Source organism: Gossypium raimondii, chromosome 8 (genome assembly GCF_025698545.1).
Source record: "Gossypium raimondii isolate GPD5lz chromosome 8, ASM2569854v1, whole genome shotgun sequence".
NCBI lineage: Eukaryota > Viridiplantae > Streptophyta > Magnoliopsida > Malvales > Malvaceae > Gossypium > Gossypium raimondii.
The window spans coordinates 33585030-33607803 of NC_068572.1; the positions used below are offsets into that span (position 1 = coordinate 33585030).

At 36.0% G+C, this 22774-nt stretch overlaps 1 protein-coding gene and 1 pseudogene across 1 annotated transcript; one reads left to right on the forward strand and one right to left on the reverse strand.

Annotated features, from left to right (window-relative positions):
• Positions 1 to 14854: 14854 nt before the first annotated feature.
• Positions 14855 to 16749, forward strand: LOC105793259 (polygalacturonase 1 beta-like protein 3; annotated as a pseudogene).
• A 207-nt stretch (positions 16750 to 16956) lies between these two features.
• On the reverse strand, positions 16957 to 19573 carry LOC105791272 (probable methyltransferase PMT17). Its single transcript, XM_012619276.2, has 5 exons — positions 18828 to 19573; positions 18430 to 18640; positions 18077 to 18353; positions 17500 to 17967; positions 16957 to 17415 (listed from the first exon to the last, which is right to left on the reverse strand). Exons 1-5 carry the CDS (start codon positions 19500 to 19502, stop codon positions 17184 to 17186), a joined length of 1863 nt encoding a protein of 620 aa, XP_012474730.1. The 5' UTR covers positions 19503 to 19573; the 3' UTR covers positions 16957 to 17183.
• Positions 19574 to 22774: the final 3201 nt, after the last annotated feature.

A 22774-nucleotide genomic window follows, 5' to 3' on the forward strand; every position in this document is an offset into this window, starting at 1 on the left:
AATATATAATAATAAATTTAATATATTGAAATTATAAGTATATAGTTTAAATTTATTTATTTATCAATAAAATTAAATATTATAAATTTCAAACTTTATACAAAAAAAAATATTATAAAGATAATATTACAAAAAGTTTTTACTATTAATTATTGTTTAATCAATTATAACTATTTTATGATTATTAAAGATTTAGGGATTATTTTGGATGGCCGTGCTATTTTAAGGATTAGGGGGTATGGATTTAAGGTTTGGGATATAAGGGTTAGGGGTTTAGGGGTTACGAGTTATGAGTTAAGGGTTAGTGGTTTAGAATTTAGGGTTTAGGGTTTTAAGGGTCGAATAAGGGTTTTAGGTTAGTTTAGATTAATTTCTTTAAATAATATTTTAAAAAATCAATTTAAAGTACCAATTGATATATTTAAATATTATTTTAAATAGAATTCATAAATAAGTTAAAAAATATATTGATATATTTTATATGGATGGATATATTTAGGACCAAATACATAAGAAATGAAATAAAAAAAAACAAAAAATGACAAAAAATTCTAAAATTTACAAAACGGCGCCGTTTTCGAATGAATAGTTAAACTTTTAGTGGCGTTTTAACTGTTAAATGCCGCAACTGTGGGAAGCAGTAGTGGCGTTTGTTCAAGAAACGCCGCAAAAGTGTCTTTAAAATTTGAGTAAACGACGCCGTTTATCTACACGAATTTTAACTTATAAAAAGTTTAGAATTAATTACTTGAAACGTCACCGTTTGGCTTGTTGTACGTTAAGTAGTAGTGGCGTTTTCGTGATAGCGCCGGAAATTTTGGAATCAATAGCGGCGTGTTTTCAGTAAACGCCGCAAAAGGGTATTAAAACAATGTCTAAACGGTGCCGTTTCTGTATTCGAATTTTAACTTAGCATTTTCTCTATATTAATTCAACGGCGCCGTTTCTGTTAATTTCTAGTGGCGTTTTCGCGGGAAATGCCGCAAAAGTGACTTAAAATATTAGCTAAACGACGGCGTTTAGCTTAAGCAAATTATTTTTTAGCGGCGTTTTTTTATAGAAAATGCCAGAAATATGCATTAAAGGTTTATTAAACGGTGCCGTTTCAGATTAGAACTTCAATTTTTAGTGGCGTTTTTTGGAAACGCCACAAATATACAAGCAATAGTGGCGTTTTTCTAAGAAACGTCGCAATAGTGTCTTAAAATTTTGGCTAAACAACGCCGTTTCTGTTCATCGTGTTTTAACTTATCATTTTCTCTATAAGGCAGAACACAAACAGAAACAGAAGCAGAGGACAAAACGAAAGGGATAAAAACGAAAGAGAAAATACAAAGGAAAAAAGGGAGAGGAGAACTCATAAATCATCAGAAATGAAGCAACAGTTGAGTCAATCTTGACAGGATACTATCAAAGTTGCGGAATTTGTGGTTAAAAGGTAAGCTTTTTTCTTTCAAAACACTGTATCTTGATTTAGGGTTTGGGTTCAGTGTAATTTGGGAATTTGGGGTTTAGAGTCCAAGTTCAATCACCAAGCTTGTACCAGTTTGTTTGGGAATTTAGGGAATTTGGGAATTTTTACGTGTCTAGGGTTTGGGAAGAAGTACCGATCTTCTATGTTTGCTTTCTAGTTTGTTCTTCTCATTGTTGAAGAGTTAAAAATAACACTTGTTCTTATGTTCAAGTTTTGTTCCCCAGAAGTAACACTGCATTTGCCCAACTGTTAAAGAAATGAGAACTCAAAATTGTGGATTAACCATTTGTTACTGCGTTATTGATCAGCTCGTATTTAGGTAAGTTTGCTGATATTATTTTAATCAAAACGTCCTTACTTTTATTCCTTCTGATTTCAGAGTTGAATTTATTTAGTTATTACTAAAAAGGGGTAAACAACTAAACTAAAACTACAAATGTTTACTCTTCGACAATCTCTAATTTTAGTTGACTTCATTGTGAATTTCCTCAAATAAGCATCACAGTTTTTGCATTAAGTGTTATTTAAACTTTTAACTTGGTAAAAACATTTGAATGACTTGGAAATTTTTGTGCATTTTAAAATCTCTTTTAAGAAAAACTTATTGGGTGGGGCTGGACAAAGCCTAATTTATTCATATATTGTTGAGGCTTTGGAGTAAATTAGTATAAAACTGCATCTACAGGTAAATGCTTTAGCTGCTCTTCCTTCTTTATATATTTTAAATTTTTTCTCCATGTTGCAGTAAAAATTGTTGAAAGTAATTTTCTTAGAACGTAATCGATTTTCTAGCACTCTGTAATTAGCTCTGTAGTTGGTAAACAATGTTAAACTATGTTACACGATTTCTTCATTCTCCGATTGTTCCTAAAGTATCCATCTGCCAGCTATATCTGGATTCCGGACACATATTCAAACATTGATATAGAACACATGGAGAACAAAAAGTTCCTTTCACACCAAGTTCCTACATGTCTGCTCTGCTTTGTTCAATGAGTTTGTTACTTCTCTGTTGTTTGTTTCTTACACACGAGATTTGGATATTGTATATACATTGTAAAATGGGCTGCCCGATTTAATGAATGTTAAATACATGACTTACTAAAATTACAATATATATATTACATTACTTACTAAAATATATTACATTACTTAAATATATTACTTACTAAAATTTATAACTTACATTACTTAAATATATTACATTACTTAAAATTTATATATATATTACATTACTTAAATAAAATTTAGCTTTTATTGTTTTATTTAATTATAAATATATTATTAATTTATTTAACGTAAGGCACAAAAAAAAATTTATTATTAATATTTACTTATTCGTCATTTCAGTCTTAATTTTATTTTTATCATTTCTTTCTATATTCAAACTTAATTAAATTATTTTTATTTTGCAAAAATACTTATATTAAAATTTTAATGATATTGATAACATTTCATATAATGTATACTTTATTACCGTTGTAGATATTTGTTTTTATGAATATTTTTAAATTTGTTGAAATTTTAAAATTTTTGTTATTGTTTCTGATTTTTATGCAATAAATATGAATTATTACGTCCTCGATTAGTGTTGAAATGATAAAAAGTAGTAAATATTAAAGGGGAGTGATCCACTTACATCCTCGATTACATAACTTAATTAATTAATTAATATTATACATAAATTACATAACTTAATTAATTAATATTATACATAACTTACATTAATATTATACATAAATTACATAACTTAATTAATTAATATTATACATAACTTACATAACTTACAACTTACATTTTTTAATTATTCATAAATTACATAACTTACATTAATATTATACATAAATTACATAACTTAATTAATTAATATTATACATAACTTACATAACTTACAACTTACATAACTTACATTTTTTAATTATTCATAAATTACATAACTTACTTAATTTTCATAATAAATAACTTGCATAACTTACATAATACATAACTTATATGACTTACATAACTTACATAGCATAATTTTCATAATACACAACTTACATAATTTTCATAATAAATAACTTATATAATACATAACTTACATAGCTTAATTATACTTATTCCTAAATCCTAAACCCATGCAATTTATTGTCAAGATTAGGCTTCAAGAAATAAGAAATGGACCGGTCTTGGATGAATTTGTCAAGGGTTAGCAGCGGTTATCGAAATGGAGTACAAACTTTTCTAAATTTTGCATTTCAATATGCAAGCCAAGAGAACATGATTCTTTGCCCGTGTAAGAAGTGTGTCAACATAAACTGGCATTATCGTGAAGTTGTATACGAGCATCTAATTGTTGATGGTTTTGTTCGGGGTTATAAACAATGGTTTTTTATTGAGAATGCCCGCCTAGTACTTCCTCTTCAAGGATGGATGTATCTTATGATAGTATCGCTTACCATCGACTATTAGAGGGATGACATGGAAGGGATGTTGCGGGAAGCATTTAATATTCACAGTCATGGTTTACAGTCGTTCCCACCTGACTTTGTGCCATCTGATGATTGTAATCTTGGTGGAAATGCTTTTACCGAACCCGGAAGAAGTGTACATCATGAAGAGCCGAATGGAGAAGCGGCAAAGTTCTACGCGCTACTTAATGACATGAACGAAGAACTGTATGAGGGATCAAAATTCTCAAAATTGTCTTTCTGTATTCTTCTTTTTCAGTTAAAATGTTTGGGAGGGTGGACCGGGAACTCTTTGACAATGCTGTTAGAGTTTTTGAGAGAAATGTTTCCGTTTGCAAAAATCCCTCAATCATGCAAAGATATGAAGAAAATGATAAAAGATTTAGGTCTTGGGTACACCAAAATTCATAGTTGCCAGAATGACTGGATGTTGTATTGGGGCGATCGGAGAAACCAACAGTGTTGTCATATATGCGGCCAATCACGTTGGATAAATAGAAACACAGAAGATGGGAACGACGATGAAAATGTTGCACACCCAAGACAGAAGCCGGTCAAGATTTTACGATATTTTCCACTGATACTAAGGCTTCAAAGGCTTTTCATGTCGTCAAAGACAGCGGAGTCTATGACGTGGCACCATGATGGACGAACCGATGATGGGAAGATGAGGCATCCGGTAGATTCTTTAGCTTGGAAATCATTTGACAATAAATTTTCAAACTTTGCAAGTGATCCTAGGAGTGTGAGGCTTGGGCTAGCATCTGATGGATTTAATCCTTTCAAGATCATGAGTATCTGCGTCAAGATGCTTGGCCGATTGTGCTTGTTCCTTACAATCTGCCTCCGTGGATTTGCATGAAGCAATCTTCCCTTATTTTATCTATGATTATCCCTGGGGAGAAAGGGCCTGGGAATGATATCGACATTTATTTATAGCCACTTATTGAAGAGTTAAAACAATTATGGGCCGGTGTCGAGACATACGATGTGCTGAGAAAAGAGAACTTTAATTTACGTGCAGCTTTGATGTGGACCATTAATGACTTTCCCGCTTATGCCAATTTATCCGATTGGAGTACCAAGGGTCGTTACGCGTGTCCTTGTTGTGTTGCACAAACATGATCGCAATGGTTGTATAATGGGAAGAAGTTCTCTTACATGGGGCATCGTCGGTGGTTACCGAAAAATCATAGATTTAGATTTCAGAGTTCTGTATTTGACGGTACTGAAGAGTTCAGAGAAGCTCCTTCGCAGACCAGTGGCTCTGAAATCTTGTTCATGTTGGAAGATATGAATTTCATTTATGGGAAGATGAACCAACCGCCGAACATGCAAAGAAACATAAGATCAAATGATGAAGCTGATGATGACTCCGACGCAGAGGACGATCCTAATGAGGCGGACTTCTGGAAAAAAAGAAGTATTTTTTTTCAGTTGCCTTATTGGGAGCATCACCTTTTACGACACAATCTTGACGTTATGCACATTGAGAAAAATGTCTGCGAGAACATTGTGGGTACAATTTTGAATGTCAACGGAAAATCAAAAGACAATCTTCAGAGTCGACTTGATTTAGTCCAAATGTGAATTCAGCCTGATCTTCATCCCAATCCACTTCCGAATGGGAAATATCGGTTGTCGCCTTCTATTTTCTCAATGTCCAAGACGGAGAAAGAACTGTTTTGCATGGTGCTGAAGGATATAAAGGTTCCAGATGCGTATGCATCAAATATATCTCGATGTGTTAGTGTTAAAGATCGAAGATTATATTCACTGAAATCACATGACTATCACATCTTAATGCAAGATTTACTTCTAGTTACTCTACGATGTTGTATGTCTAAGAAGGTGACGTCTTGTATAATTGAACTATCCAATATAATGAAAGCCATTTGTGGCAAAGTTTTGGATGTTCAAGAACTTCAGAAGGTACAGGATCGAGACGTTTTGACTTTATGCAACATGGAGAAAATCTTCCCACCTTCCTTCTTCACCATTATGGTTCACTTGATAATCCATCTCTCGCACGAAGCAATTCTTGGCGGACCCGTTTTCTATCGATGGATGTATCCCATAGAAAGGTGTTAATTAAAATTTTTAAATTTTTCCTTCATTCACCTCTATGCCTTTAGTTACAACTTTTGATAATGTTGTATATTGTGTTTAGGTTCCTATCCAAATTAAAGTCTTACTACCGCAATAAGCGATATCCAGAAGGATCGATTGCAGAAGGCTACTTGGCAGAGGAATGTATGACCTTCTGCTCAAGATATTTGGAAGATGTTGAAACAAGGTTGAACAGACCAAATAGGAATGCTGGACTCGCGGACCATAACTTAGCCGATACTTATTTGTTCCAAAGTTTTGGAGAACCAATCGTCAAAGTTGAAATTGCAAAATTAGATCATTTATCGTGGGTACAAGCATATCGGTATGTTCTGTTTCACCACGAATCATTGGAACCTTTACGAAAGTAAGTTCTACAAATTTGATAAATATTTATCAAACTAATAATTGTTTATCTTCTAACAAAGTGAACATTTTTTTAACATAGTGAGTACAAACAAATATTGAGATCTCGTTTAGCTTCAAGAAGAACACAACATCGAGATATCAATAAGTTGTTTACAGAATCTTTTTATGAATGGTTAAGCCAAACAGTATGCAGTTGGAGGTTCCGCTTACAAATAATAATGTTTTTTCATAACATTTTTAATTACTCAGTTTACTTTCCATTCAATAGGTTTGGAGTGGGAAGAACGTAAATGACGGTTAAATGGCTCTCCCAAGGTCCAAATCGAGTGGTTAAAAGATATAGTGCGTTCCTCATCAATGGATTCAGATTTCATACAAAATATCGCGAGAGGTTGAGGAGAACGCAAAATTGTGGAATAGTTGTTAATTCTGCAATTACAAGTTATGCTAGTGCTAGGGACAATAATCCTGTCGAGGGAAATGTGGAATATTTCGGACATCTTACTGACATAATTGAGTTGGATTACTACGGCAAATGGAAAGTCATCTTATTTCGAGGTGATTGGGCCGATGTTAATACAGCTCGTGGAATCAAGCAAGATCAATTTGGTTTTACAATGATGAACTTTGACCAATTGATTCACACAGGACAACAACTGATAGATGAGTCGTATGTATTCTCATCTCAAGTCAAACAAGTTTTTTACTCAAAAGATTCAACTGATGAGGGTTGGTACGTTGTACTCCGTAACATCCCTAGAGACTTGTTTGACATGGGCAGTGGAAGTAGAGATAACATCGACGACAGATCAGAAACTTTGCCATTTCCAGAACAAAACTTAATCGATAATATCCTTAGTACTAGTGCACAATTTCAATGGGTTCGTCAGGATACGGATGAAGATATTTACGAATAATGATGTAGTAAGATTTTACGATTGTTTAATTATATGTAACTTACATTAGTATTAAATCTTGGTATTATTATATATTTCAACTATTTTATATGTGCTGTTGTTGTTGTAATTAGTTATTAAGTTTAATTACATTTTATGTGTATTGCAGATAAAATGCCTAGAAGAAAAATTATAAGGGAAAACATTGTTCAAAACGATCCAAACTCGACAGAAACAAATAGTACTGAACAACAGACAACAATTGGATCTTCGAATGTTCCGATTACACCTGAGGATCCTACGGAAGTTCAAAGTAATTTTACATTTAATTTACATGCGTGTTGACTTATAATTGATTTATTTTTTAAATTCTTATATTATAATATACCATTTGTAGCTGAAAATGGTGGGACGCGCAGAGGTCGAGGACGTACGCTACTTAGAGAGTTATACGAGTTAGATCCAGTCGAGCGTGTCAAGGTATGCAGAAACAGTTTTGGTCAGCCTGTTGGATCAGAAGCTCGACTTTTAGCAGGATACATGGGCATTTTAGCACGAAATGTGAATATGTTGCCTATCAACTACGAGTCATGGCGTCAAATGCCCGATAGCAACAAAAACCAAGCCCTCGATAATATTAAGGTAACAAAATGTTAATGTCATCTGTAATGCTTGGGAAATAGTTTCATTTATATTTACTTTATTAACTTGTGTTTTTTGTAGGCGAGGTTTGCTTTAGAGGTCTCGGATGCTTATGTAAAGAAGGCATTGGGAAAAAGATGGAGAGACAATAAAAGTACTTTGAAGAAAAATTATTATAAGACAAAAACAACCCTCGATGAGAAATTGCAAAATGTCCCGCCGGGTATGTTGAAGTAGCAATGGGAAGATGCGGTTAGATTTTGGCATTCTCGAAAGGCAAGGTATGATGTACTTCCAAACTATTGTAATTATTTTGGTTTATAGTATTTACTATTTACGTACTAAAAATTTTATAACGTAGGATCGTGAACGAGTTGGAAAAAGCAAAGTGAAATCAAAATTCACTCACACATACGGGTCGAGAAGTTTTGCATGTGTAGTGAGGCGGAGGTATTTTAATTTTTAATATTCTCAAATATGTATAACTTTCTATTAAATAATATTTTTACTACTATATTGTAGGAACGTCGTCGGTCAAAAGTTGGACGCCTTCAACTTTTGAAATTACACATAAGAAGAAAGATGGATCTCCTATGACTCACAAAGTGGTGAAATTATGGTATGTTTACTTAATACGATTTGACTTGTTTTAGTTATTTATAGTGTTTATTTTCTAATGGTTTAATTCATTGCTTGTAATGCGACTATTGTTATATTGCATTTGTTTTTTTAATATATATTGCGTCCTAACTATGTGATTTATTTATTAGGAAAAACTAAAGGAAAAAAAGACTGAGTACGAAGTGATTGCTTCTAGTGATAGTTTTGTTCATCTTGAAGACATTGATAACCGGATTATTACTGAAGTTTTGGGTCTTGAAAAGTATGGTCGGGTTCGATTTCAAGGATCTTTTATCAGCCCAACCCAATATTTTGGATCCAGCTCGCACCAATACATGGCTTTGAGGAGTTAATCTCAAGCTGAAGTTCAGAGGTTAAAAGACCAGATGGCTCAGATGCAAGCGACCACATTTGAGGTTCAAAGGAAATATGAAGAACTTCAGCAACAACTTAAAGCAGAGGCGACAGCGAGGGAAGCAGAGGCTACAGCGAGAGAAGCGAGAGAAGCAGCGAGAGAAGCAGAGGTTCAAAAGAAATATGAAGAAATACAGCTACGACTTCAAAAAGATGTGGCATCGAGAGAAGCATAGCAGAGCAAAAAGTACGACGAACTTCAACAGCAGCTTCAGATTATGATGAAGATGTTTCAGCAGTCGCAACTTCCGCCATCATAGTGTATATTGCATAAATATTTTTATCATTTTAACTTTTAACGTTTTTGTAAAGAAAAGTATGAATTCACTTTTATTTATATCAATTAATACTATTTTAGTCATTTAATTTGAAATATTATATAAATTTATTGTTTTTGGTTGCTTTAGATCTGGTTGCTTTTGATTTGTTGTTGCAGGAGGGCTGAAAAAAACATAAAATTTTATTTTAAAAAAATCCCAAAATTAGTGGCGTTTTTTAAAAAAGCGCAGCTAAAAGTCATATCAAATAGTGGCATTTAGAAATAAGCGCCACTAAAGAACACTACTTTTAGCGGCTTTTGACCAATGCCGCTATAGAACATTACTTTTAGCGTTTTTTAGCCGCTAAAGAACATGATCGTTAGCGGCGTTTTCTTCCTAAGCGACGCTAAAGAACATGATCTTTAGCGGCGTTTTTTCCAAAGCGCCGCTAAAGAACATGATCTTTAGCGGCATTTTTTCCTAAGCGCCGCTAAAGAACATGTTCTTTAGCGGCTTTTTTTCTATAAGCACCGCAAAAGTTAGCGACGTTGTCGTTAGCGGCATTTTTTGTGGCGCTTCTTAAAGCACCGCAAATGCCTTTAGTGGCGTTAAAAAGCGCCGCTAAAGGCCTAAAAAAATGCCGCTAAAAACCTGTTCTGGTGTAGTGCATATATATGCTAGTGACTGTGACAAATAAAGATGGTTTTATTCAATGGTAGCAACCATATTTATACACAAAGAAAGTAACATTGAAAAGAGACCATTTTATGCCAATTATGGGGAAGTGAAAACTACTCAAGACAACAGCCATTTGCATAAAATTACTCCACGAATTTCAATATCGTCAAATATATCCTAACATGAGCTACCGTTAACTCTTGCTACCATTTAAACTTATCACAGAATGAAGCCAAGACTATGTTTCAGCTTCACCCATATAACTATGCAACTTCTACAGACAAAAAGTATAATATCTGGAAAACCACTAGATAAAATTAACAAAATAGGAAAGTGGCGGAAAATGATACATGGTACATTTCTATCCTTCATCTTGTTCCTTTTTAAGTTTTCTTGCGATAGAAAATAGCTAGTTGATCTCAAATGATATCTGTATTGCTATCAGTGAAATTTAAAAAAAGAAAAAGGAAAAAGTATAACAATGAGAAGGCAACAACAACCATAACAGACACCGGTTCCTCTCAAACTGCGAAACCGGTCCACTCAAAGCCCAGTGAAAGGTGAAGGAGGGATAGTATGTTGAATAAATAATTTGATTACAGTAGCTTAATTTAGGGAAACTTTTAATTTGATTAACTTAGTTTAGCATATATTAGGCATTGGTTCAAATCAAATCTAGGGTAAATTATCTTGTTACTCACTCTAAAGTAATAAAGTTGTCCAAAATGGTCACAGCTATTTTCTTCATGACTGGGCATGCCACAATGGAAAATGTTTTCCACATATTTCTGTTGGAACATTGGCAGCATGCTTCAACAGATTTGTAAAACAGAAACAATGAAGAATCGAAGCAGAAAAGAAAAGCAAACAAAGCAGCAAAACAAAGCTTGAATACACATCAAAATTTGTAACTGATCAACCATGTATTTCATTCAAATTTTGAAATATAAAGGAGTTACAAAATAAACTTGACAGTTACCTAATTTGTTTAACTGCTCCAACTAATACAAGCCTAAACACTAGCTGAAATGATAATAAAAAATAGCTGACCAATCAACCATTACATCAAAAGATCTTATCACTAACTTCATTTTACTAGTTTTATGAGTAAACTAAGATTGAACCAAACTAAATTATAAAAGAACAAGTTGGTTGCTTCATTCGGTCCAACTTTAATCTTGCGCACAAGCAATCTCTTGAGCTCGATGGTCGCATTGCGCTTGCATTGTTGTCTTGATCTTGACAAGAGTCGGTTGTTGGTTCCATGTTGCATTGTAGTCCAACTCTCAACACTCTTCCTTGGACTGTATGCAACACATACCAATTGCACTTCTCAATACCTCAAATCGAGCAGCTCCTAAGGGCTTAGTTAGCATGTCAGCCAATTGTGCCCCTGAGCTACAATGAGCAAGGATGACTTCCCTTGTTTGTTCAGCCTCTCGAAAAAACATGCAATTTAATCTTAAAGTGCTTAGTCTTCCCATGGAACACGGCATTTTTAGCTATAGCAACTGCTGATTGATTGTCCACCCAAATCTCAGTTGCTTCAGCTTGTGTTTCATTAAGGTCTTGAAGCAGTTTCCTGAGCCAAATGGCCTGGTTGACGCTGCTGTAGCTGCAATGTACTCTACTTCAGCTGTGGACTGAGCAACAGTCTGTTGCTTCTTTGAACTCCAGCAAAACATGCTCGATCCAAGTGTGAAGAAGTATCCAGAGGTACTCTTCATGTCATTAAGGGATCCTGCCCAGTCACTGTCTGAGTAACCTTCAAGTCTCAGCTCTTTTCCACTTTCAAACATCACACCAAAGTTTGTTGTCCCTTTAACATATCTAAAGACCCTCTTTGTAGCCTTCAAATGAGCCTCATTACAGCAGTGCATGAACCTCGATAGCAAACTAACACTAAACATAATGTCTGGCCTCGTTGCTGTTAGATACAACAAGCAACCTACTAGGCTTCGATAGTGCCTCTCATCAACCCTTTCTTGATCATCAATGCTAGTCAATTTTTCACCTTGAGCCACTGGTGTGCTTACTGTTTTACAGTTTTGCATGCAAAATTTACCAAGGATCTTCAAGGCAAATGTGTGTTGGCTGATGAAGATGCCTCGATCAGACTGGTGAACTTCCATGCCAAGGAAGTATGTCATGATCCCCAAATCAGTCATCTCAAATACTTGCTGCATTTGAACCTTGAACTCATTAATGAGCTCAACTTTGCTCCCTGTCACTAATAAATCATCCACATACAAGGAAACAATCAACAAGGTCTCCTGTTCTAACTTCTTAACAGAAATGGTAGGTTCACTAGTACTTTTTACAAATCCAAGCTTAGACAGATAAGTATCAACCCTGTCATACAAGGCCCTTGGTGCCTGTTTCAGGCCATAAAGTGCCTTTCTCAATCTGTACACTTTGTCTTCATGTCCAGCTATCTTAAAACCATCTGGTTGCTTGATGAAGATCTCCTCCTTGAGAAAACCATTCAGAAATCCTGATTTCACATCCAATTGGTGAACCCTCCAATGTTTCTGAGCTGCTAAAGCAAATAGGAGCTTAATTGTGTCCAGTCTTGCTACTGGAGCAAATGTCTCCAAGAAGTCAACTCCATATTGCTGACTGTAGCCCTTCACCACAAGCCTGGCCTTGTGCTTGTTCAAAGAGCCATCAGCATTGTATTTGGCTCTATACACCCACTTAACACCTATGACCTTTTTGTGTTCTGGTCTGTTCACCAATTCCCATGTCTGGTTCTTGTTAATCATTTCCAACTCAGCTTCCATGGCTTTCATCCAATTTCCATCTTTGGCAGCCTCCTCAAAATCTGTAGGCTCAATCACAGCAACACTACACCTTTGATAAACATCAGCCAAGGTCCTGGTGCCCCTCACTGGTGTATCATCAGCATCATCTTCATTTGGTCCTTCTTCTGTAGGGTCAATAACCAAGTCCAACTGGTCCATTTCTGACATGCCTGCTTCAGCACCATTCCAGTTCCACACCTTTTCCTCATCAAACTTCACATCTCTACTGACTGAGACCTTCTTTGCTGAAGGATCATACACTCTATAACCCTTCTTGTTACTGCTATAGCCAACAAAGATTCCTGGAATAGCCCCACTCTCAAACTTGGTTCTCTTTTCCACTGGAACATGAGAATAGCACACATAGCCAAACACTTTCAGGTGTGTTACCACTGGTTTGACTCTATGCTAAGCCTCAAAAGGTGTTTTGCCTTGACTGCTCGAGTTGGCAACCTATTGAGCAGGTATAATGAGGTATTAACTGCCTCAGCCCAAAACTGACTTGGAAGCTTGCTTTGAAACACCAGACATCTGGCCATGTTCAACACAGTTCTATTTTTTCTTTCACAAACTTCATTCTGTTGAGGAGTATAAACTGTTGTAAGCTGATGGTGAATCCCATCACTGTCACAAAGCTTCTGAAATTTATCAGACACATATTCTGAACCATTATCAGTCCTCAAGGCTCTAATTTTGCGGCCAGACTGATTTTCAGCATATGCCTTGAATTTGCAGAAGGCTTCAAATACCTCTGACTTCTTCTTCAAGAAGTAGACCCAACACAACCTTGTTAGATCATCTATAAACAGGACAAAATACTTGTTGTCACTAATTGAAGGTGTTCTCATAGGACCACAAACATCAGAATGCACTAATTCGAGTTTATCTTGATCTCTCCTAGCACTATCAGTAAGAAAAGGCAGTCTAGCCTGCTTACCAAGCTGAAAAACCTCACAAACAGTCCCACTAGGTTCAATCTTAGACATGTTATCAACCAGATTTAGCCTATGCAACAGATCAAGGGATCTGAGGTTAGCATGGCCTAATCTCCTATGCCACAAGTCAGTACTTTCAGCAAGGCTGATGTAAACATTTCTTTCCACTTGACTAACATCCAGCATAAAGCACCTATCAGCCATAGAGACCATAACTAGCTCCTCACCATGCATGTCTTGAAGAATACAGCAGCCATCTTTAAAGACCAAAGTATAGCCCTTTTCAACTATTTGGCTTACACTAAGCAAGTTCTGGTCTAAGTCAGGTACAAAGAGCACATCAGTGATTAGCTTGTTACCTGAACCAGTGCTAACCAGCACATTGCCTTTTCCCTTAGCCTCAATTAGCTTCCCATCTCCAATTCTGATCTTCGAGTAGAAGCTTCTGTCTAGGCTCTTAAACAGCTTCTCATCAGCTGCCATATGGTGTAAGCAACCACTGTCTAATAGCCAATCACTACTGGCCTTTGTTGTGCCAACAAAACAGGTTGCTGTAAACACATGCTCCTCTTGAGCTTGCAGATCCTCAGCAGGTCGAGCCTGTTGTTGAGTAGCCTCCTTTGGCTTGCCCTTGCACACCTTCTCCACATGACCAAATTGCTTACACTTCCTGCATTGGATGTCTAGCCTAAACCAACAATATTTCTCTGAGTGTGTTGTCTTTTTGCAGTGGACACATGGTGGAAACACCCTTTTTGCTTCATCCCTTCCTGTTTTGACTCTCCTATTGTGCCAAGGCTTTTTTCCTTTAGCACTCAAACTCGAGCCTTCACTGGCTTTTGCCCGGAAAGCAGCTTTAGGATTCTCTTCCTGCCTATTTGCCCTCCTTTGCTCAAGTGCATATAGGGAATTTATCAGCTCAGACAATGAAATGGCTGATAAGTCCATCGAGTCCTCAAGTGATGAGATCTTTAACTCTAATTTCTCAGGGAGAGTTGTGATGACCTTTTCAACAACTCTGCTCTCAGTGAAGTCCACTCCAAGGAGCCTTATGCTATTGACAATGGCCATTATCCTGTCTGAGTACTGCTTGATGGTCTCAGACTCCTTCATTCTCAAATTTTCAAAGTCTCTCCTGAGGTTGATCACTTGCTAATGCCTTGTCTTGTTAGTCCCCATGAGCTCCTCCTTCAGCTTCTTCCATGCCTGCTTTGGTGAGTCACAGGCCATGATGCGAGTGAATATCACATCAGACACTCCATTTTGCAGACAGGTCATAGCCTTGTGCTTATTGGCTCGCTCCTCAGAATGCTGCCTCATTTGAGCAATGGTGGGATTGGCTCTCAATGGAGGTGGTTCAGCATCATTCTCGATTACACTCCAGAGATCGTGTGCCTGGAGGTATGTCTTCATTTTGACTATCCAGATGTGATAGTTTTCTCCAGTGAACACTGGTGGTGGTGGTGGAGTGAAACTTATTCTGCTTGTCTGAGTTTAGATGCTTCGATCTTAACTGTTTTAAACTTTGGTTTTGTTTGAAAACAACCGAATGACAAAGGCCCCTCAAAGACTCGGGCTCATGATACCATTTGTTGGAACATTGGCAGCATGCTTCAACAGATTTGCAAAATAGAAGCAATGAAGAATCGAAGCAGAAAAGAAAAGCAAACAAAGCAGCAAAACAAAGCTTGAATACACATTAAAATTTTTAACTGATCAACAATGTATTTCATTCAAATTTTTAAATATAAAGGAGCTACAAAATAAACTTGACAGTTACCTAATTTGTTTAACTGCTCCAACTAATACAAGCCTAAACACTAGCTGAAATGATAATAAAAAATAGCTGACCAATCAGCCATTACATCAAAAGATCTTATCACTAACTTCATTTGACTAGTTTTATGTGTAAACTAAGATTGAACCAAACTAAATTACAAAAGAACAAGTTGGTTGCTTCATTCGGTCCAACTTTAATCTTGCGCACCAAGCAATGCTGCTGAGCTCGATGGCTGCATTGCAGTTGCATTGTTGCTGCTGATCTTGACAGTAGCTGGCTGCTGGTTCCATGTTGCATTGTAGTCCAACTCTCAACAATTTCTTCCATTATCCACGTTCACGCAGTACACCGAGAATGCCAACGCCGGGAACGGGCAATCATTCTCGAATTACGGCAAAAACGGTAACGACATTCCTAACGACTTAAATAGTTATAGAAAAGGAGCCTATGTCGTAGGGTCAAGTTTTTCCAGTTTCGGAAAAGCAGCCAATGGTGTGAATGACAGTTTCACTCCATACTGATTCGACTCTAACGCTGCACAAATACGTTCAAGAGTTACGGAGATGGCAACATTGCGGCAGTCAACAGTTTCTCAAGCTATCGCGATCAATCCAATGTGGGTGACAATTCTTTCCAATCTTACACTAAAAATTCCAATGGAGAGAAAGTCAATTTTTCAAACTACGACCAATCTTTCAATGAAGGAACCGATAAATTCACAGGGTAGGGCCAAGGAGCAGTGGGTCAACCCATTGGGTTCAAAATCTATGGAAGAAACAACACTTTTAAGGATTATTCAAAAAAGGGCATCGTTTTCGGTAGATACAACTATGGCAGTTCCTTTGAAACTGCTTAAGGCCAGTGGTAGTGTCGTGAATAAATGGGTGGAGCCGGGCAAATTCTTCCGGGGGAAGTTGTTCAAGCGGGGAACCGTGATGCCAATGCTGGAGATTAGAGATAAAATGCCCGTAAAAATCAATTTTGCCCCTGATTATTGCTTCTAAACTACCATTTTCTTCCTCCAAGATTGGTGAATTGAAGCGGATATTCCACGCGGGGGATAACTCCACACTGGACGCTTTGAAAGAGTGCGAGTGAGCGCGGAGCCCGGCGAGACCAAGCGGTGTGTGGGGTCGGTGGAGGACATGATCGATTTCGCCACCTCGGTTTTGGGGTCAAACGTGGAGGTTGGTTCGATGGAGAACGTGAAGGGGTCAAAGCAGAACATAAAGACAGGAAGCGTTAGAGGAATCAAAGGCAGTTTCTTGCCATTAGAGTTTGTACCCGTATTTGCTTTACTGTTGCCAAATCTATTAATTATGTGGAAAATGAAAGAAATACATGTAAAACATTTTCCAACGTGGCATGCCCAATCATCATTCCCTCAAGAAGACAATTTTAGGGTTGTTTACCGAAAAAGAAACAAAGAAAGGAAAGCCATCTTTCGACAAAACACCCACAGTTCCAGCATGCAAATTGGAAAGATACGTAGACCTGAAGATCCAAATAATAGCAATCGTGGTCTTATCGTTATTAAAGCAATGACAGTTAGAGAGAAGTTTGAAGAAAACAGCTTACATTTACATTGCATCCATAAAATACACAAAATTTTATAATTAAACCTACACTTTTACTCTTAGAAAAGGAACAGTTATGTGAAATCTCAGTTTATCAGACAATATTTTCCCGAGATGAAAAATGAGACAGAAAGTGCAAAGAGAGGGGAAGAGGGATACACTATATATAAATCTCTACTTGGGTTTCCTTTTTGTTGCTTCACCAGTCCAGTAAGTTTTGACAGCAACAAGAATTTTCTCAGGATTGAAGGGTCCACTTTCATGGTCCACGATATGACTCTTCCATCTCATTCCATCAGTTATACTCTTTATCTTCACTAACAGCTCCACTGTGTCCCTAAATATAACTGACCCTTCCGGCCTCAGAATCCGGTCCATCTCCAACAAGATGTAAGTGATGTCACACCTTCAAGCAACATATATACATGAGTTTAAACAAATTACATCAAACATTGAGAATCTCATCTTCCGAAAGAAATAGAATGTTTACCTGTGCTGATATAAAGTAAACAAGCCACTAGCATGGATGAGGTCGTAGGTTCTTGGATATGTTGAGAATGCCTCGCACCAATCCTGGTACGTACCAATTAGACCTCGTTCATAAATAACTCCCAAAGTGTCATAGTCTATATGTGCAGGGATCACATTCATGACCCACACTGGATACTTTGCCACAGCTGCTGCGAATCCCCCCAGGTAAGCATTCATGTCCATAATATTCCTATATCGGCCTGAGCGTAGGGGAGCAATAATTCGATTGTAATGTGCTATCTTATCCTTCCACTGTTCGTTATCCTCTATAAATCTATCAACACCGAGGCCTGGTACTGAGCCACGGCTAAGTCTAGGAGGAACAGAGAATGCACGCTCCGGCCATTTTAATAGTTCACCGCCAGCAACTTCATCTGAGCTCAATACTTGTGGAACTGGGGTTATGCAAGCTTCCAAACTTCTGTACCTTTTTAGCACAAATGAGAATGACAAGGAAAATGAGACCCAAAAAGGGCTTTATATTCATGGGTATCAAAGGAGGAAATTAATTGTATGAAAGACGGTAAAGAGAGTACCAAGCTGTATCTGGATCCTCTGATTTGCACATGACCTCTTTAACACACCCGACGTGGTTGATGGGCTTTTGCCAAATTGCTAGATCGTTGTTTTCAGTCACTTTCTTCCAGCATAGGCGTCTAGCAACGTTTTCGATAGCATCTTGCTCTTGTTTTAAGTCCTCCTTTGTTCTTTCCCACCCTCTCCAATATTTCTTCCAGTTGATAGGAGGACCAGAGAGAATCCAGTAACCCCCAGGTCTTAGAATGCGGTCCAGTTCCATGAGATACAAACCCTCTATCCCCAATTAAAGGCAACCATTAGCTAATATACAAGTTTCAACCCATAGAACGATGAGATAGAGATGCCTTACCATTATTCTGCCAAGGGATCAAACAACGAGAACAATGAGCCAAGTCAAAAGCCCTTGCTGGGTAAGGAAGCCTCATGGAACCTATGATTCCGATCATTGCAGGAACTCCGCGTTCCAGTGCAAACTGGACTTGTGCTTCGTGTGTATCTCTTGGAGCAAAAGACATTGTCAAGATATTCCTCTTCAACAGGTAAGCACCGAAACTGGCAACCTACCACCAGAGAAAATAATAAACGGATCAGCCAAGGCAAGGTAAATAGTACGCGCTTCAAGTACCAGTTATTAACAATAACATAGACCAAAACTTGATAGGGAGCCCAAACAGAATTCACGGTTAGATAAAAGACAGGAAAAGCAAGCAAATATAATGCAAGAGGATGTTCATTTCATTTACTTACCCCACATCCAGTATCAACAGCTGTCCTGATGTTTCCATCAGTGAGGGGAATGAGCTCGCCAATGTCATCAATATATGCATCGGCTCCCCGAGGGAACATGGTGCCTCCCCCAGGGAATCTGAAACGATCACCCTCTACTTGAATCCAGTTCTGGACTGCCTTCTCGATGCTGAGTTCTTTGTGAGGGATGTTGTCGTACCATGCGTAATCACGAGACTGAGGCCATTTGAAAGGGGTCTTATACTTGGGCGGAGCTGGTATAAGGCAGAGGAGCATTTCTTGCTTGGTGGGACAATGCCGTTCTCGATATTTCATCATGTCGCGATCGAATTTTCTTCCTCTCACTTTATCTTGGCAAGGAGTGTACTCACTGTATGCCATATCACATGGTGGGAATTGACTGATTGTTTTTGAACTGTCGAGAGCCACCTGGTGATGGCTTGCAAAGTCCAAGTTTGTTAATGATTGATTACTGCCATTGCTGTCTGGTGTAGCGCTATTATTATCGCAACCAACTCTTGTGTATACATCGTATTGACTGCTAGGAGTAGTCTGCCAAGCTCCCAACACATAAAATAATATGCAGAGAGCACTCACCCCAAGAATCCACGTGAGACGCTTCCTCTTTGCTTCCAGCTGATGATGCATTTGCAATCCACTGTACTCTCTGGCCATCACGTTAATATATCCAGTTTATCTCATCACAGGCTAATGATATACGAAAGAAGATAAGGTGAACGATTAGAATCAAAACATAGTAGCACCAAGTAAACAACAAACATATATTATCTTTACAGACATTCTCTCAAGTTATGTTATCATAAACTTTCCTTCGGAGACAACGAGGTAATTAAGAACAAATGATCCTGATACTGACAAACATGTTTTTACGTTATAATAATGCTGGTGGGCTTTGTTTTCTTTTCTCAAAAACCTGTTTTTGAGGGATGTTTGAAACCAAAAATGGGATTGAATTTAAGGACACGAAGGAGAGAATTGAGGTAAGAGAGGGTGGATTTGGTCTAAAGAAAGGACAAAAAAAGGGAAATGGGAAGATGTTGAGAATTCACAGGAGAGTGAACAGCCTCTTTTCTCTCCCATCCATATCCATTGCTTTTACACTTCCATTTTTCTCCCGCTTTTTAGGTTCCAACTTCAAACATTCATATTTAAAAGTTATAAAATGATTATCAAATTATTAGTTATTTTTTTATGAACCAATTATAAAAAATTATAAAATGATCATTCGTCTGTTCAAATTTATTCTTTTTGGTCACTCATCTTAGATTTTTTGTTGTTTTCATTTTTACATTAGTTAAACGGTGACAAAAAAAATGATAAATTTGAATAGTTAAGTAACCATTTTTTAACTTTTCATAGTCAGATGAAGAAAAAAACTATAGTTGGCTAATCTTTACGGTAGTTTACCCTTAAAATAATCTTTCTTATGTAATAGGGTTTATTCATTCTTTTGGAGCCTCAAGTTGGTAATGATTTATGTGTTGAAATTTAAACTTGACAATTGTTCTCACGTTGGGGTTTAAACTAGACAATTGTTCTCATATTGGGACCTTAAATTTTTCCTCCAACTCTTTCTCAATGAAATTGACCAATTGACAAGTTTAGGAGCTAACTTGAACACACACACAAAAAAGTTCAGACTTCAATATAAGAATAATTGTCAAATCATGGACTAATTTAGACAAAATAAAACTTCAAGCCCCAATGCGGAATACTCGTTAAATTCAAACCTTAAATAATGCATAAACATTATATAATATTAATACAACTTAAATTCAAAAATATTAATTGTAAAAAATAGAATGTCGATAATGGCAAGAAAAGAGAGAAAAATAGAACACATATTTTACATGGAAACCCTTTTGGGAAAAAAAACCACGGGTAGAGAAAAAGAAAATTCACTATGTCGAATTCGAATGATACAAGAGGAGAGACGACTACGTCTATTTATAGATTTGTAAAACCATGTTCTAATCAAAGTCAAATCAAATAGAAGTAATGTAGTAATGTTAAAACAATTTATTCTAATCAACATCAAATAGAGGAATCATACTCTATACAGATTTCACTTGTGCAGCCTGTACTGTATTTTGCCACTTTTATTTTATTTAAAAAATTTGGGTCACATATCTTTAACATTAACAAAATTTTAAAAATATTTAAAGCATGATATGAATAGAAACTAAATATACAATTTTTATTTTAAAATTTGCATCAATTTACATGTGAATTATTTTAAAATATAAATATTACAAATTTTATGATAAAATTTATTAATTGATTTGATGTTTTAAAATATATAATTTTAGTTTAATTGTAAGTTAGTGTTTTAAAATTATACTTATTAGTATAGGTATACTTTTCAAGTTCAAATATTTGAATTTTTGAAAACTTAAATTTTATTTGTTTTGAATTTAAATTTTTAAAAATAAAAACTTAAATTTTTGAAAGTTTTGGAGTGAAACTTTGCTTAAGAGAATTTTCGCATCGTGTATTGAGGTGTCTTTCATTGTCAAATTGAGAGCCTTTTATAGACAGCTCTTCCTTCTTTACAACGTCTATGTGGAAGAATATGATCTAGTACATTATTACAAATATTTTTTCCCTCTACACAATTGTTATTTTTTAGACTATTATTACAATTGCAGAGAATATATTCTCTGAATTACAAAACTTTTGCAGGGAATCTCTATTGTGTATCTTCGTCTTTTCTTTTGGGAGAATTTTTGTAGAGAATCGTTATTGTTCATCTTCATCTTTTCTTTGTAGAGAATCATCATTGTTCATCTTTGCCTTTTGTCTTCTAGAGAATCTTTACTATTTGGCTTTCTTGTCTTCTTTTGGAACAATTTCTTCAAGTATGTAGTGAATCTTTGAAGGTTGCAGACAATTATTTCAAAACAATTATCTTCTTATTCTTTTCCCCTTCCTTCTTATTTTTTATCTCTTTTTGGTTTTGTGATTGTCACGATTGTGGTGGATATAAGATCCACCGTTTTGATTGAAGATGTCAAGGATTTCTCATCTTTTGAGTCAGAATCTATTGAGCTGAGCATTTCAGTCATAAGCCTTTTATATTCTTTTTTGGTTTTGGTCTGAGCCAATAATGCGTTGGCGATCGATTTAGCTTGATGAAATTTTGCAGTGGTTTGATTGGGGCAGTGAACTTGCATAATCTTGGATTTTTGTTAAAAAAATCGTCTAAACACTTGGAGTCATATTTTTCATCATTCAATTTGTCCCACCATTTTTCTCTGAAATTTCGAACTAACAATTAGGTTCTCATGTATTGGTCTTGTTCATAAGCATAATTCTAGGAGACAATCCAAGAAATACACAATTTTGAAAAGAAATGGATTGTTTTGTATATGTTTTTTTTTCTGGTTTTGTCTAGAAATTGTCAAAGAATTTGGGCCATAAATTTTGGGTTTTTTCTGGTAGGATATTAAAAAAATAAAAAACCCCCTTAATTCTACTACTCTTGAAACCAATTTGGATATTGGGTGTCATACTTGAAATATATTAATCAAGAGTGTCTCATATGTTGGTTGTTGATAAAGAAGGCATTGTACCAGGCTGTTTGATAGTTCTAGTATGTAAAATATGGGTGATGGTCTGTTTTAGTGGGGAATTTGGTTGGGAATTTCTTTGGAGAGTTTAGGTTTTCACCCTTATCTCTTGATTTGAGAATTTTAATTATTTAGGTTGTTGAATGAATAATAAAGTTTGGGTCTTTTGGATATGTGCAATTTTTGAACAATACTAATCTAGTCTAAACCAGTATGTTTTCATAATATTGTTGGTTTTTTGTGAGTCTAATGACTTAAAATGCTATCCTTTGAAAAGTTCTTTGATAATAATATGCAGAGGTCTTTTAGAAAATTCTTCCTCTATAATGAAATTTTTTTCAAAACATTTATTTGTAA